The sequence below is a fragment of the Lissotriton vulgaris genome, chromosome 3_1, assembly GCF_964263255.1.
Source record: "Lissotriton vulgaris chromosome 3_1, aLisVul1.2, whole genome shotgun sequence".
Lineage (NCBI taxonomy): Eukaryota > Metazoa > Chordata > Amphibia > Caudata > Salamandridae > Lissotriton > Lissotriton vulgaris.
This window is the reverse complement of record NC_141689.1, coordinates 1,876,352,658-1,876,368,424: the sequence shown is the minus strand read 5'-3', so window position 1 is coordinate 1,876,368,424 and position 15,767 is coordinate 1,876,352,658. Positions and strand designations below refer to the sequence as shown.

At 43.0% G+C, this 15,767-nt stretch overlaps 1 protein-coding gene across 1 annotated transcript in view; it reads right to left on the bottom strand.

The window, feature by feature from the left end:
• Positions 1–883: 883 nt before the first annotated feature.
• The window catches only part of GUCY1B1 (guanylate cyclase 1 soluble subunit beta 1), a 481,270-nt gene continuing 466,386 nt past the window's right edge, over positions 884–15,767 (bottom strand). The window contains exon 14 of the mRNA XM_086962339.1: positions 884–2,471. Within this exon, the coding sequence (XP_086818465.1) occupies positions 2,448–2,471 (24 nt within the window). The 3' untranslated portion in view covers positions 884–2,447. The remainder of the gene's footprint in view (positions 2,472–15,767) is intronic.

Below are 15,767 nucleotides of genomic sequence, written 5' to 3'. Positions count from 1 at the left end.
CACTGTGTTATGTTCTGAATCCTGAGTTGGGCTTCCCCAGACAAATAACACTTAAAATATGCCTATCAGAATGGAAGACATGAATCCTACACCTTGTAGTCCCCTTTGTCTTATGTAATATTTTCTATACACTGATTTACACATGTATGATTCATTAGCCCCATATGTGTTTGTGATGTGAAATGTTTCAACACCAAACACTTGTAAGAGAGGTGTTATAAAACAAATTAAATACATACGAGAGAGGTGCTATGGAGAGAAGAGAGGGACTGTTGGAGGGTGATAGTGTGGTAATTATTGAAGAACCCCAATACAGTTTGCTGTACCCTAGTGCACTGTACGGTCATCCTTTACTATGCGTCAAAAACCAATACAATTGAATATATAATTACAGATGTGCTGTTGAATGCACCAATCTTTATAATTCTTTCCAAAATATTCTTGGGGGGAGAACCCCTCAAGTTCCCGTGTACTGGTCAAGCTCGCTCGCTGCACTACATCCCTATGCACTGTATGGGGGCTGGTCAGATGAAATGTGCCAGGGCTGCTTTCGATTCCCAGTCGGGTCCTGACGTGTGTGCTTCGTGCTACGTCTTTTTACAATGCAAATCACTGCCTGACAACAACATGTGAAGTTTCCCGGAACACGGCAAAAGAGCTAAGAACATTAATCATCGTGGCCATTTGTGTTTAATAGTTAATAAATTACACCAAATTAATAGAAGCTACAGTTAATCAGCTTTGATCACAGGATGCAATTCAAGCCCTTTTTTAACTTATACGTAAATACATCAATTCTGGATGCCAGACTCACCAAGGGCAGACTTTTTGCTTGTGAATTACTATTTTTTTTATTTTGAAATAAGCCTAATATATGCAAGTACAAAGTGAAGAAAATAATTTATTGTATTTCCTTTATACACAGTGATATATACATATAAATGTGACATGAAAACAGCATATATATATATAAATACAGAAATGGTTCTTAAAACTGACACAACTGCACGTTCACAGATTTCTATTAAGAAAGTACTGAAAGACAGGTGGAGCAGCTCTCTGCCTAGGGTGCATCTTTACAAAAGGAAAGAGAAACTGTCAGTGAAATAGAGGTTAATTAACCATTTACAGTGTACATTCATGAAAAGAAGCCGCAGACTATGTCTGAATAACATGATTAAATCACTTGGAGTGATGGCCATGGCCAAGTCCATCCTATGGCTATTGCCACAGTCAAACAAGCAGCTGGTGTATAACTAATTGGGACAACTTTTTTTTCTGGTGAGCGGAGGAAGACAGACACATAATTTATGTGAACCTATGTCACAAAGAAGTATAATCCTCATAATGACTCAATTGAGAGCATAGAATGTACTGCTAGGGCACAAATATCTACAAAGATAATCTGACACTGAGAGACACCCATTGTTTGCTCTCCATAAGTGGATCACATTTTGGCAACACTGAAAATAACACTGTCAGAACTTTCAAGGAATTCATAAGGACTGCATGTGTAGCATGTCAGCATCTATTCGGAACCAACATGTCCTAGTCAATAAAAAGTACATGGATCTGCTGATCTAATGGTCAATTGAGTAGAGAAATAATTAGATGACATTGTGCCACATACGCCAGCCTAATCAAGCAGAGATGTATGTTTTAATTAGCCTTTTAGAGATCAGCATATCTATGGTGTAATTGACTCCAATCTAAACATGTTATTCCTTCTAAGGGTGAGGAGATATAAAGGCCCTACAATGAAGGAACGACAAACTGAAAATTCATATTATTTTTCACACCAGAAAAAAATGTTTTTGTGATCTTTAAAGTGGCACAGTGAGCGTTGAGGGAGAAATGACGGTCGTAGAGATTGTAGAACACATGATGTGACCAGAAATTAGCATAGCATGGCACAACAACATCACAATAACCCTTTGGCATGTTTGACTTTACATGAAGTGAAGTGAACTGATGTGAGTAAACAACCCCCGATGGATTTGGCACATTTATGTTCGGAGGAATGTGAGCTATCGACAACAATTGATATAATATGACACAGATTTATATAAACAGTATAGAACTATACCTTCAAGGAAATATCCAATAAAAATGTCTTTATAAATAGGTCAGTAAACATGCAATGTTCCAAGCACCAGATGTAAAACAAGGTAAACACAGGTGAACATTGTGTACATATATTGCATTTGTATGATTGCAGGGATGTGTGCTAAATATGCTCTAGATAATACCACATTGAACATAGATAGAAGATTAGCATTCACATCTGAAACACAACAATCTCAAAAGCACAGGCAGAGAACAGAACAAGAGAAGTGGGTTTACAATATGCAGGTCATTTGCTGGCAGTGGTCAGCTGGAGAAGTCACCGTCCGGCCAAGGAATACTGATCCAACCATATACATGGTCTGTGCATCTCTTCATAGTGCTTAAAATACTTCATGCTTTTTCTCCTGGGTTGCATGGTAAAAAAAGAGATTGAAACAAGTGAATATTAACAACCAGCAAATTGTTCAATTATTTATGGTGGTAAGTATTTGACAGTGAAACACAATGCATACTCTCTTTTCACTATTTATTAAGCAGCTAGCTTATTAAATAACTTCAAATTATTAGCTGGCTAGGGCCATATAACATAAATTGAAAAGGACAATTTTAGAAAATCTTTGTGACTGCCATTATTCCAGTTCCTTGGCAGGGGTGGGTGGAACTTCGCGGAGTTACATGAAAACTGCAAGATTCCGCTGAGTTCTGCAAATGGGTGGAAATAGGCATGTAGCAGTGCTCATGCTGCTATTTAGCACCAGGAGCTTTTTCTATGCTGCAAAATCAGTAAAAAGGCACCATGTGGTGTAACAGAGGGAGCTGCCTCTTTGCTGCCTCTTGAGTATATTTTTTTACTGGAGCGGCAGCCTTCTAACCACGAGCAGTTTCGACCACCCATGTTGAAAAACTCATCTCTGTGTGCCCTCATAGCACCTGAAAATTGCACTAAAGAACGCCAATTCTTGCACACCCCTGCCAACTAACCGTTGGCTAGCCGTGCACGAGAAAAAACAGTCAGTTGGCGGAGTGTGGCTGGAACTCCGCTTTACAAGGGGAATGCCGAATGGCCAAAACTCAACGAACTCCGCTGGCTGAGGGAAATTTATCACTCATCCCTAGTCCTTGCAGTTAACTAAAGCAGTGCTTGTGAAAACACCATTTACCATTGTATTATGAAACCATATTTTTGGAGGTGGTAATGTATGTCAAGAAAGCCTGTGTGTATTTGTTTTGAGACACTAGCTTGTGGTGTTGCTCTGCTGTGTTGGTTTTTGTGCTGTTTTGCTTTTGTGATTCAATGCTGCTATGTGATGTTATGTTGTCCTGTGGTTGTTATATTATTTTCAGGTTTTGACTGCTTTTTGACATATTTGACTTGCCCTAGTTAACCAGTCAAGGCCTGCAAGGTTGAATTCTTTGTTGGGTCTGACTTCGCCCCGAAGACTGACTGATGAACTCAGATGATTTATCCCTTTCAAACATTGGATACCACAGTCTTCTTACTTGAACCTGAAAATGTAAAGATATGTTGGAAAGGCCAGACAATATATTGTCATGCCCCAGAAAAGGCGCAAGACTTGTTGAAACAATAGGGAAGGGCAAATTCCGAATGAATTATCTTCTTGTTCCTCACATTTTTCTTTGAAAATAGAATTGAATGAATACTAGCAAACTGTTCTTGATATCGGCTCTTCCCTTTAGAATCCTACTGCTCTGGGTTTAGGGCTAATTCATGTCTAACATGTTTTGGGGAAAGATTACTTATATAGTTATGTTTTTGCATTCAGTTTCGGACTTCCTTCTTTTGATTCCTTTTTTGGGCTTTAGGTGACAATGAATTTACATTTAGCATTCTAGCTTTTAGTCAGGGGTGGGCTTGCCATCAGTTGTGCCGCTAAACATCCATCCGACGGGGTTTTCTGGTTTGCACCTACTCTGTTGGGCCCAAGGTCCTGCTGGGAAAAGTGGGACAGGGATAGGATTGGGTGCTGGGGGGTCTCAGCAGGAGTGGGTAACGGGGAACAGGCAAAGATGAAAGAAAAGGTAAAGATATAGCATTTATTGGATTGTATGAATTAATCATGATGCTGTGCATAGGGAAAAAGTTGTTTCTCATCAGTAGATAACATGCATCATAATCGTAAGAAGGATATGCACATTCTCTGTTGGAATGTCGACGGTTTGCACTCTGCTGCCAAGTTAAGATATGTCAGGGAGGAATTAGGTATATTGAAGCCCCAGCTTTCATGTATTCAAGAGACTCGTCTTACAACTCGGGAGATACATACATTGAATAGTCTAGGCTATTACACTCTTGTAGCAACCAGGATAGATGTTCCTCAAAGGGGTGTGGCACTATTATCTAAGGGAAAGGAGTGGACCTCTTATCGGGTTGAAGTGCATATCAGGGAGATGGCTGATTGCTCATGATGGAGCAAGGTTTCAGTTACAATCAACAGAAGAGTGCCCACACAGGGATAGTAGTGTCCAGCACAGAGAAGAAAAGAGAATCAAATCAACCTGCTGAGCAAGAATTTTTCAGGGATTTCTTGGAAGCCCTCACTCACCACCCTGGTTGGTGACATGCTTCATCATCGGGCCCACCAGGAAAAGCCGAATGCCTCCCTAGTGTGCTGCAATGCCAGGTTACTGCGGAGCGGGATTTTTTTGTGACAAAGTGTATGAAAAAAGTGAGTTTAAAAAATACCAAACAGCTTTACCAAACAAAAAACTTTATTCCGTGGTTAGCTGGGTATTGGTTAAAAGGTATGTGCAGGGAAATATACCAACTAATGTGTTGGGTGTTTTCCCCTTTTAATTACAGCGGGGTCAACATGTTTCTGCCCTTTAAGTGTATGGATATTACTGGGCATTCATCAGGACCATGTAATTGTGTACCTCGGTGGTGTAGGCGCGCTAAGGCCCACCCCAGCCAGAGGACGTGACAGTTAAAAAACAGAATTATGTGTCAAAAACGTGCAAAAAAACAAACCAGAAAAAAGGGGTTCGAACAATTTTGATGAACCTGTGGTCTGAGAGAAATGACAAACACACATGAAAGACAATACAAACAATGTTAATGAATGGACTGGAGCGTCTTTTTGCTAACACTGATTTCAAAGTTCTGTGCTTGGACTAAGGAGAAAAAATGCGTGCCCGAGGTGGAAAATAGAGGTATTTTAAGCCTGAAACGGTGGGGGCCAGGCTGTCTCAGGGCATGCAGTTTTTGAGCAAAAAGGACGATCGCAAAGCAGACTTCATGCCATTCGTGCTGGTGCGATCAATGCGCCCAAATGGAGGGCTGGTGTCTATGTTGGACCCTAGCGGTTCAACCCATTTTTAACAAATAAATAAACTTAAAATAAATAAAAATGGCGAGTTTCTCACTTGTGTATTAAAAGATCCACACTTCATGGGTCTCGGGAGGGGGGTGGTGGCGACAATGGCACACCCTACAAAGGTAAATAAAGGAACACAAATCTACTTAGCGATTGGAATGATGTAAAGGTTACTTAGCTGAGCGTGGGGCGGGATGGCGCCTGGTGGTCATAACAGAAAGATTCTTACGCCCGCAACGCCAAACACCCGCTAGGCACCTAACGATCTCCTTGAACCGGACCCCGTGGATGGATGTCCGGAGATCGAATGGCATTGAAATACTCTCTCCGTGGTAAAGCGCGCGGTGGAGGGCGTAGCTATGGGCGGAGGTAGGCGTGCCGGGGGGTGTGTGTATGCCCAATCACAGTAGAGGACAGAAGCGAGGCTTGGGATGCAAGCCCTCGCGTTGTTGTGGAGACTTTAGAAGGTGTGACATAACGCATGCGCATCAGTATCTCAACAGAGTTAAGGATCAGACCGAGGCTTGTGATACAAACACTCGCGTTGTCATGGTGAGTGATTAGATCATTCCTTGCGGTGACAGAAGCCTTGTTCGTCAGGTGACGAAGAGTCTGATAGAATCGAAAGGTGAAGTGGACAGTTATATTTCCGATTCTAGATAAACAGAGCAGGAGAAACAGAGCAGGAACAACGAGACCAGAACTCTGGCGGCAGTAAGTGGTATAGTTCACATAAGTGAAGGTGAGCAAAGGATCATTGGGTCGTGGCGATAACCTCGAGAAACATGAAGAGGTTAGCTATCAGGACTGTGGTAGGCTTACCGCTTGAGAACAGAAGACCAAGGAATCTGGTCATTAAGCCCATTGATGTGGGTACCCAGTCCATACACCCAACGTTGCTCTTTTTCGAAGAGAATATTGGTGGTGTTTCTCTCCGAGGTGACTTGCTCGATTATTGTCCACCGTAGATCATTAGGCGTGTGGTGTTGTTGAAGAAAATGTTCACTCATTTTGGTTGCTGACTTTTGACACCTGATGTTGCTGCGATGCAATGTTTGTTCACTGGAAGAAAACACCAGGGAACCATCTGAAATACCCCTAACCTGCGTGACCACCTACAGCTCTATCTCAGATGCAATGAAAAAATCAGTGAACAAACATTGGAAAATCCTAACTAGCAACAAAAGAACCTGGGAAAAACCCCTTTTTTCTTTCAAAAAAAGCACAAGTTTAAAAGACTCTCTGGTCCACACACGCCCGAAGGTTGATACCTCTGCCTCCGGAACTATAAGGTCGATCACAGATGCATGGGGCCTGCCCCCCGTGACAGGACACTTCCCTTGTGCCAACTGTAGAGTATGTCATCTAACTACGCACACGAAACAACTTTCACTCGAAACAGGAAAGATATGGACACAGAAGAGCCATACTAATTGTAATTCGACCAATGTCGTCTACATGGTAACGTGTCCCTGCCAGAAGAGATATATAGGGATGACAACGCGCAAAATTAAACAAAGGATTTGCGAGCATCGCAGCAACATCAGGTGTCAAAAGTCAGCAACCAAAATGAGTGAACATTTTCTTTAACAACACCACACGCCTAATGATCTACGGTGGACAATATTCGAGCAAGTCACCTCGGAGAGAAACACCACCAATATTCTCTTCGAAAAAGAGCAGCGTTGGGTGTATAGACTGGGTACCCACATCAATGGGCTTAAGGATCAGATTTCTTGGTCTTCTGTTCTCAAGCGGTAAGCCTACCACAGTCCTGATAGCTAACCTCTTCATGTTTCTCGAGGTTATCACCACGACCCAATGATCCTTTGCTCACCTTCACTTATGTGAACTATACCACTTACTGCCGCCAGAGTTCTGGTCTCGTTGTTCCTGCTCTGTTTCTCCTGCTCTGGTTATCTAGAATCGGAAATATAACTGTCCACTTCACCTTTCGATTCTATCAGACTCTTCGTCACCTGACGAACAAGGCTTCTGTCACCGCAAGGAATGATCTAATCACTCACCATGACAACGCGAGTGTTTGTATCACAAGCCTCGGTCTGATCCTTAACTCTGTTGAGATACTGATGCGCATGCGTTATGTCACACCTTCCAAAGTCTCCACAACAACGCGAGGGCTTGCATCCCAAGCCTCGCTTCTGTCCTCTACTGTGATTGGGCATACACAGACCCCCCGGCACGCCTACCTCCGCCCAAAGCTACGCCCTCCACCGCGCGCTTTACCACGGAGAGAGTATTTCAATGCCATTCGATCTCCGGACATCCATCCACGGGGTCCGGTTCGAGGAGATCGTTAGGTGCCTAGCGGGTGTTTGGCGTTGCGGGCGTAAGAATCTTTCTGTTATGACCATCAGGCGCCATCCCGCCCCACGCTCAGCTAAGTAACCTTTACATCATTCCAATCGCTAAGTAGATTTGTGTTCCTTTATTTACCTTTGTAGGGTGTGCCATTGTCGCCACCACCCCCCTCCTGAGACCCATGAAGTGTGGATCTTTTAATACACAAGTGAGAAACTCGCCATTTTTATTTATTTTAAGTTTATTTATTTGTTAAAAATGGGTTGAACCGCTAGGGTCCAACATAGACACCAACCCTCCATTTGGGCGCATTGATCGCACCAGCACGAATGGCATGAAGTCTGCTTTGCGATCGTCCTTTTTGCTCAAAAACTGCATGCCCTGAGACAGCCTGGCCCCCACCGTTGCAGGCTTAAAATACCTCTATTTTCCACCTCGGGCACGCGTTTTTTCCCCTTAGTCCAAGCACAGAACTTTGAAATCAGTGTTGGCAAAAAGACGCTCCAGTCCATTCATTAACATTGTTTGTATTGTCTTTCATGTGTGTTTGTCATTTCTCTCAGACCACAGGTTCATCAAAATTGTTCGAACCCCTTTTTTCTGGTTTGTTTTTTTGCACGTTTTTGACACATAATTCTGTTTTTTAACTGTCACGTCCTCTGGCTGGGGTGGGCCTTAGCGCGCCTACACCACCGAGGTACACAATTACATGGTCCTGACGAATGCCCAGTAATATCCATACACTTAAAGGGCAGAAACATGTTGACCCCGCTGTAATTAAAAGGGGAAAACACCCAACACATTAGTTGGTATATTTCCCTGCACATACCTTTTAACCAATACCCAGCTAACCACGGACTGAAGTTTTTTGTTTGGTAAAGCTGTTTGGTATTTTTTAAACTCACTTTTTTCAATCACTTTGTCACAAAAAAGCCCGCTCCGCAGTAACCTGGCGTTGCAGCACACTAGGGAGGCATTCGGGTTCTCCTGGTGGGCCCGATGATGAAGCATGTCACCACCCAGGGTGGTGAGTGAGGGCTTCCAAGAAATCCCTGAGAAATTCATGCTCAGGTTGATTTGATTCTCTTTTCTTCTCTGTGCTGGACACTACTATCCCTGTGTGGGCACTATTCTGTTGATTGTAACTATTACCTGGGGGACCGAGGGTGCCTCTTCCCTCTCTCTCTAGTTGTTGTTATTGTTGGAGCAAGGTTTCACTCGTAAAGAGACTTACTCGGACTCAACCTTCTCTAACTAAAATGTAATGCACTAATAAACATGTTTTGTCTTACTAATTTTGCATCACACGGCATTTCTAGTATCTAGGGGAAGCTTGCGTATGTGCTTTTACTAACAGTAACTCGAGTGACCTAATATGGCCACCGCAATGTGGGAACTTTTCTGCGCATGCGTCTGTCACACTCACGTGACGTGACGTTTTCTCTGCTTTGGTGGGAAATCTATGCTTCTGCGCACTAGAACTAAAGATGGCTGCTCTATGTTTTCACGTTCTAACGCTTGCATTGCTGCTTTTACTAAATTGTTTGTTCTGCCTAATTCCTAATGCTATAGTTAAAATAAAATAATGGGAATAGAGTAGAGATTAGTGGTATACAGTACATTAATTTATTCTTTATTCTAAGATTGTCTCTCTTTGGCTTTGCCATTAGCTCGTATTTGGGCCTGATGTAATCTTTCTGCACTCCATCTTGTAATTCTGCGACTGCGCAGAAGAGCTCAGGACTCAACAAGTCATGGCATTGAACCTGTGCCAGTGACTGTTTTGCCTGAAGATGCGCCTGGGAAACTCACCCTTCGACCTCTCGAGATGAAGCTGAATTGAATATTTTACATACAATGTGTTTGTTATTGAAACATCCATTGTCGGGTGGAATAAAAGTGCATGGGAAAATAAAATTATGGGCTGGAAAGATAATTTGCATTATTGAATCAAGTGGCCTCATAACTGGTATGGTGTGATGACCTCTCCTTGTCTTTTGACCAATCAAATTGAGAGAATACACCCATTTACAACATTGGGGGGTGGTAAACCGCCCTGGAAAAAGGTATAACCAAGATAGGCTTAGCTAGTTAGATTGTCTGACTTGTCCGAATAGCTGACCTGTCACTGACCCAACGCACTCAACAGGCGATCGAGAGCAGAGGTGCTGGCGGAGCACTCTGTCAGAAGATTCGATAACCCTATTGGGGTTTTGGGAAGGAGTTCGATAACCCAATTGGAGTTCTGTGGGAGAAGGTTCGATAACCCAATCGGGGTCCGACTGTTAGCTGCATAGAGGGTTGTGACGCTGGTGTTGCACTTAAGCTGTCGGTGCTGGTCCTGACCTGCGATGGTCCTGTCCTGATTTAATTTGGTCCATACTTATCCTGATTCTGATCTGCACCTGTCTTGTCCTGTTGGCACCTGAACTATCGGGGATACTGTCCATTTTCCCAGCCCGTGGCCAGGGTAGGTCTTCACACCATTCTAGGTAAATATAAAGTAGCGTGTGTATGTTATTGTACTGTTTCCCTTTTCTCACCCTTCCTATGTTTCAATGCTTAAAGAAAGTCTCATCTTGCTTTCATTATATTCTTTCTAATTGAAAGAACTTTGATTGAAATGGTATGGACTCTGATATTTAAGAATTTACATAGATAAAGTGTTTAAATCTTTCCCGAGTCTTTGATTATTTTATGAGTGTAAATGTTTATTTACTGCCTATTATGCACCCTTGATCCCTCAGGACTCTAGGTACTGGTGACAAGGATTGGTAAGACAAATAGTTTAAGGTCCTAAATGGTTAATTTAAAATTCTGATTAAAGTGTAGGTTTACCTGTTCAAAGTGTGTACGTTTTATGGGCCCAGGTGAGTATGGTAAAACGAGCAGGTGAGCCCGCACTCTATCACTCATATAGGGACTGTATGAATTCAGGTGACAGTTTGTGTTTTTTTGTTGGCAATTCGCATGACCTAGCCATGTATAACTTCCTCTTGGGAGAGCTTAGCACGTCAGGTGCCCATAGTTATGTGTGGTAATGTAAATCTGACTCTTAACCCGGGGGTAGAAACAACAACTATGTGCACTCCAAGTCAGTGGTGGATGAGAAACTGAAGGGTGGCTAAAATCAGATCCTTGATACATACACTCTTGCTGATGTATTGCGTGCTCACAGGGGGTGGTGAGTATGGCTTTACATTTCATTTCATTCTATATGTCATCACTCATCTTCTCTTATAGATATGTTTTTTGCGATTTATATCTTAGCATCATTAACAATTAAACTTAATCTCATGATTATCTCAGACCATAACTCCCTTTCACTATCCTTCAAATCAAGTGAATTAGATAATACTAAAACATTACATTAGTGGTCCTTTGATCTTAAACTACTATTAGATGCGGTGCATATTAATTATATGGGCTCTGGTCTGAGTGACATCATCTGTTTTAATCAAAGGTCTGCTAATCCTGCTAATCCTATCATGGTCTGGGATGTCCTTACAGCTTTTGTTAGAGGCCAGACTACTAGCATTGTTATCCATAAGAGAAGGACTGAACGGGTTGTGGAGACTGAGATGTGGTTGAAGTTCCTTCATTTACAATAAGAGCATTCACTTCTTTTTCAGTCCAATAGGGATCCTAATATTGCACTGGGTACATTTAGGCAACTAACAATGTTAAGGATGATATTGAAGAGAAAGATCTGGGGCAGGACCTGTTCCAAATATAGGGCAAAGTGTCTGTCGTAAAAGTGTCTGTCGTGTTTCGAGAACAGTGAGGAGATGAGAAAACGTTTTGGATTTCAGTAAAACAATTCTTACAGTTTTCCATAAGTTTTATTCTAGTTTATACGAGGACGATTGCCAGGAAATGTGGGCTTACCAGATCACTACCTCCAGGCTATTGGGCTCAACCAACGTACAAATGCGCAGAGTGCCAACGTGGACGTTCCAATAACTAGTGAAGAGGTCATAACAGCTACCTCATAATTAGTCACAGGCAGAGCGGCTGCACCGGGCGCTATCCCAATGGAATTTTATAAACAGGTCTCAGTTATAGGATCACTAGTAGACCCCATGCAGCATGGATTTATACCTTTGCAAGATACCACTTCGCATATTAACCTAGCCATATCCACACTCAGCATGGAGGCTAAATCTAAAATACCAGCCGGTATGATTCTACTCGATGCTGAAAAATCATTCACTAGGGTCTCATGGCAATATTTGTGGGCAGTTATGCCTGCAATTGGGTGTGGCTCAGGATTTATTACACAGCGCCAGAGAATGTATATATCATTAACGGTCAGGCTCTCCTATACGGGAGTGCTGTCCGATGTAGTACAAATTAGTCAGGGTACGAGACAGTGATTCCCTCTCCCCACTTCTATTTGCCCTGTATTTGGATCCATATAATTGGGCATTTAAAAAATCTACTTCTATTCTACCCTGAGGGTACATATTTGGGAGGGCACACTTCTGGCATATTCTGATGACAAAGCTCTGCCTCTCAGGAAGCAGCTGTTTCATTTTGCCAAGTCTTAGGGTACAGGTTAAATGTAGATAAAACTGAAACTATGGCTAATAACATCCCAGTAGGAAATAGCCCCCGATATGTCACTTCAGCTAAATATGTAGGCGTTAATGTTTCTGTTAGTATGGATTGTATCATTGCTCTTAATTTTAATGCCCTGCATCAGGACTTTTTATCCATCTTTAGGTTAATTGGTAGGTGCAATATGGTCATCCTTCCATGCTATCCATATCTGTTCTGGTGCATTCTCATGTTGTCAGCGCCATAATGATGCGCATTCTAGGGCCCATTCCACCAAAGAAGTGCAGCACCCTATGGGTTCTATCTGTTCCCATGGTGCTTGTAGTGGTGCTTGCAGTGACAGCCAGTCTCGCTGTGAGAAACAACACTTTGCATGGTCTGCGCGCTGGTGGCTACAATGTCCTGCCCAGCTGGTACAATGGTACGCTTTTAATGATAAGAACACTGTATTAAATGCCTAGCCAGGCCTTTGGTTCCTTCTGTGAAGTGTGGAACTCCATTTTCCAGCTGCCTCAGAGGACATCCATCTTGGGTGTGTCCTGGGTGTCGTTCAGCCTCATATAGGTGGCACCGCCCAGTAATAGCTGCTGACTATTCTATCATCCTCATCAGAGCAGGAGCTCCCATCCTCCGATCAGCTGGGCATTTCCAGAGCAGCACTTCTGCTGCTGAACTCCGCACTGAAGTGCGCATTGACTAGTGAAGAAAATCCAGTTCCAGCCGGCTCCCACAGCAACTCCAAATTCAAGGCCAGCTCCACTGCATTTCCAGATGTGAGACAGCTGAAGCTGAGGTACCGATACCCATGCCGACACACATAGACGTGTCAATGAGTATTGCTGCATAATGTTGACAAAGCAGGCAGTGCTCTCCGTGGTAAGCTTTGCAAGAAGTGTCTTGTGTCTTCATTTTGGCAACCTACTAGTGCAATCGAGGGTGGATAGGATAATTGATTACATTGTGTTTACTCTGTTTATTTTGTCTACAAGTTAACGTAAGTGTGATCAAGCACAGAAAGGATAATTGAAGCCCTTAGCACTTCTTTAACATTATTAGCAGTCTCTAGCCTCGGGGGTCAGGCCCAGTTTGATTTATGAACCAGAGTGTGTGTGCAGATAAAAGGCAAGGAGAATACTGTCTACAATAGAGGAGCCTGCAGAAAGGTCATATGTTTTGACAGTGTCTGTGACCAAGATTAAATAAGTAATGACGTTAGTGACATTTTTAATAGGAGCAGTATCATAATGGATTCAACAGTGTAACCACCATATCTTTACAGCACTTCTCAACCAACGCTGAGTTATAATCCAGAGGATGAATCTACTTTTGTTTATGTTGATGGTATTTTTAAAACATTTTTCTTTATGATGTCCTTCCCCACTGTTCCCTTCCCACTCCCTTCCCCTCGCCTGGCCACTCTAAATCCTCAGCGCTATAAAAGCAAATGAGTTAGAGCTGCCTGGAGGTGGGTTCAAAAACCATCATGCAGTTTCCGAGAAAGATGGCCACCATCACACATGTATTTATACCAGAGCTTCTTCAAAAAGATTGACAGCAGCTGGCAAAATTTTGTGTGAAAATATAAAAAACCTTGTTGCGCTATAAGATATCTTCAAATTCCTCGCAGTGAGGGTGGTGTAGCACTACATTCTCCTTGGCTATATTTTTTTATCTGCATTCATCTCAATACTCTGCACAATAGTTGGGCAGGTCTTTGGGAATTGGTGGGCTTATATCCAGAATAATAGATCTTCCCGCCGGTGGTCATAACTGATAAGGGCTAGATTGATACTGCCTATTTAAACCACACAAGGTTTAAGACTCTTTTGGCGTATCATATGGTCTGGCAGAATATTCGCTTCATCTGCCTTATTATGGTGTTTCATCAATTTACATCTCTCGTTAATAATCCCAAGCTCCAGAGGCGTTTCAGGACAGCTATTTAAGGTATTGTTTCGACTCCCAAATTATGACTCTTGGTCAGCTTTACAACAATGGGGATCTCTTGACATTTCGGGAAATAAACAAGGCATATATACTTCCAGTTTCCTACATGCAAGTGAAAAAAATATGTTTTGCATATTTCCTCCAACGAAATCAGTTTAGTTTACCAGGAGGTTTTTCAACAAATTCATCAAGGTCCCCAAACATGGTTAAATTTGCATCTTTTATTTAGTGATGATGAGCTTGAGGAAACAGAACATATAGGTTTGAGACCTTGTCTTACAGTTGATCTCGCAATTTGCAATCGAACATCTCCATTACTGATATAAGATGTACCACCTAGCTTGCTCTTAACATTTCTCATGTTAAGCACTCATTCCTTCAAAACGGGCTATGCCCACTGGCGTAATGAACCTTGAGGGGGCCTCCCTGCAATGTGCGTGGAGGGGCCCCTGCCGGGCTCAATCAGGAGCTCTACAGCCAGGATGCTCTGCTGAGGGGGCCCCCTGGAGCTTGGGAGCCCCCAAACAGCGGGGGCTGCGGGGGCCTGTGTTATGCCCCTGGCTATGACATATATTATACACCTAACAAGTAGTCCAAATGGGGATTGAGGAATACTTCTGACTGCTTTTGATGATGTCTGTCCAAAGCCGTAAACACAATACAACATCAGGTGGTTGTGTAATTCAAACTCATTTTTACTTATGCATGAGGAACATTTTACTGAATACAAAACAACAATTGGTGGACAGAATGCAGAACAATGTCATACATTCACCCTAGTACAGAGATCTGGGCCTAAATCCATCGTTTTTTTGCACTCCACACCACCCCAGTTCTGACATGGCCATATGCAAATCAGCCTTGATCCTGTGCCATCTTCAGCCAGGATAGCTTGACTCCCGAGTGGGATGGGTATGCTCAGACGTGAGTCCCATGCTCTCCACACCACTGGAGTCAAGCTATCCTGGCTGAAGACGGCTGATAGCCAGAAACCGGTCCTAGGATGCTTGATTCCGGTCCACAAAAGACATGGCTTGGCAGTTCGGGCTGGACTGTTCCCATGAGGCACAGGGTCAAGGCTGATTTGCATATGGCCATGTATAAACTGGGGTGGTGTGGAGTGCAAAAAAACTATGGATTTAGGCCCAGATCTCTGTACTGGGGTGAATGTATGACATTGTTCTGCATTCTGTCCATCAATTGTTGTTTTGCATTTGTCACCCCAAGTAAAATGGGTATGCTCAGACATGAGTCCCATGCTCTCCACACCCCTGGAGTCAAGCTATCCTGGCTGAAGATGGCTGATAGCCAGAACCGGTCCTAGGATGCTTGATTCTGGTCCAGGAAAGACATGGCTTGGCAGTTCGGGCTGGACTGTTCCCATGAGGCACAGAGTCAAGGCTGATTTGCATTTGACCATGTCTGAACTAGGGTGGTGTGGAGTGCAAGAAAACGATGGATTTAGGCCCAGATCTCTGTACTGGGGTGAATGTATGACATTTTTCTGCATTCTGTCCATCAATTGTTGTTTTGCAT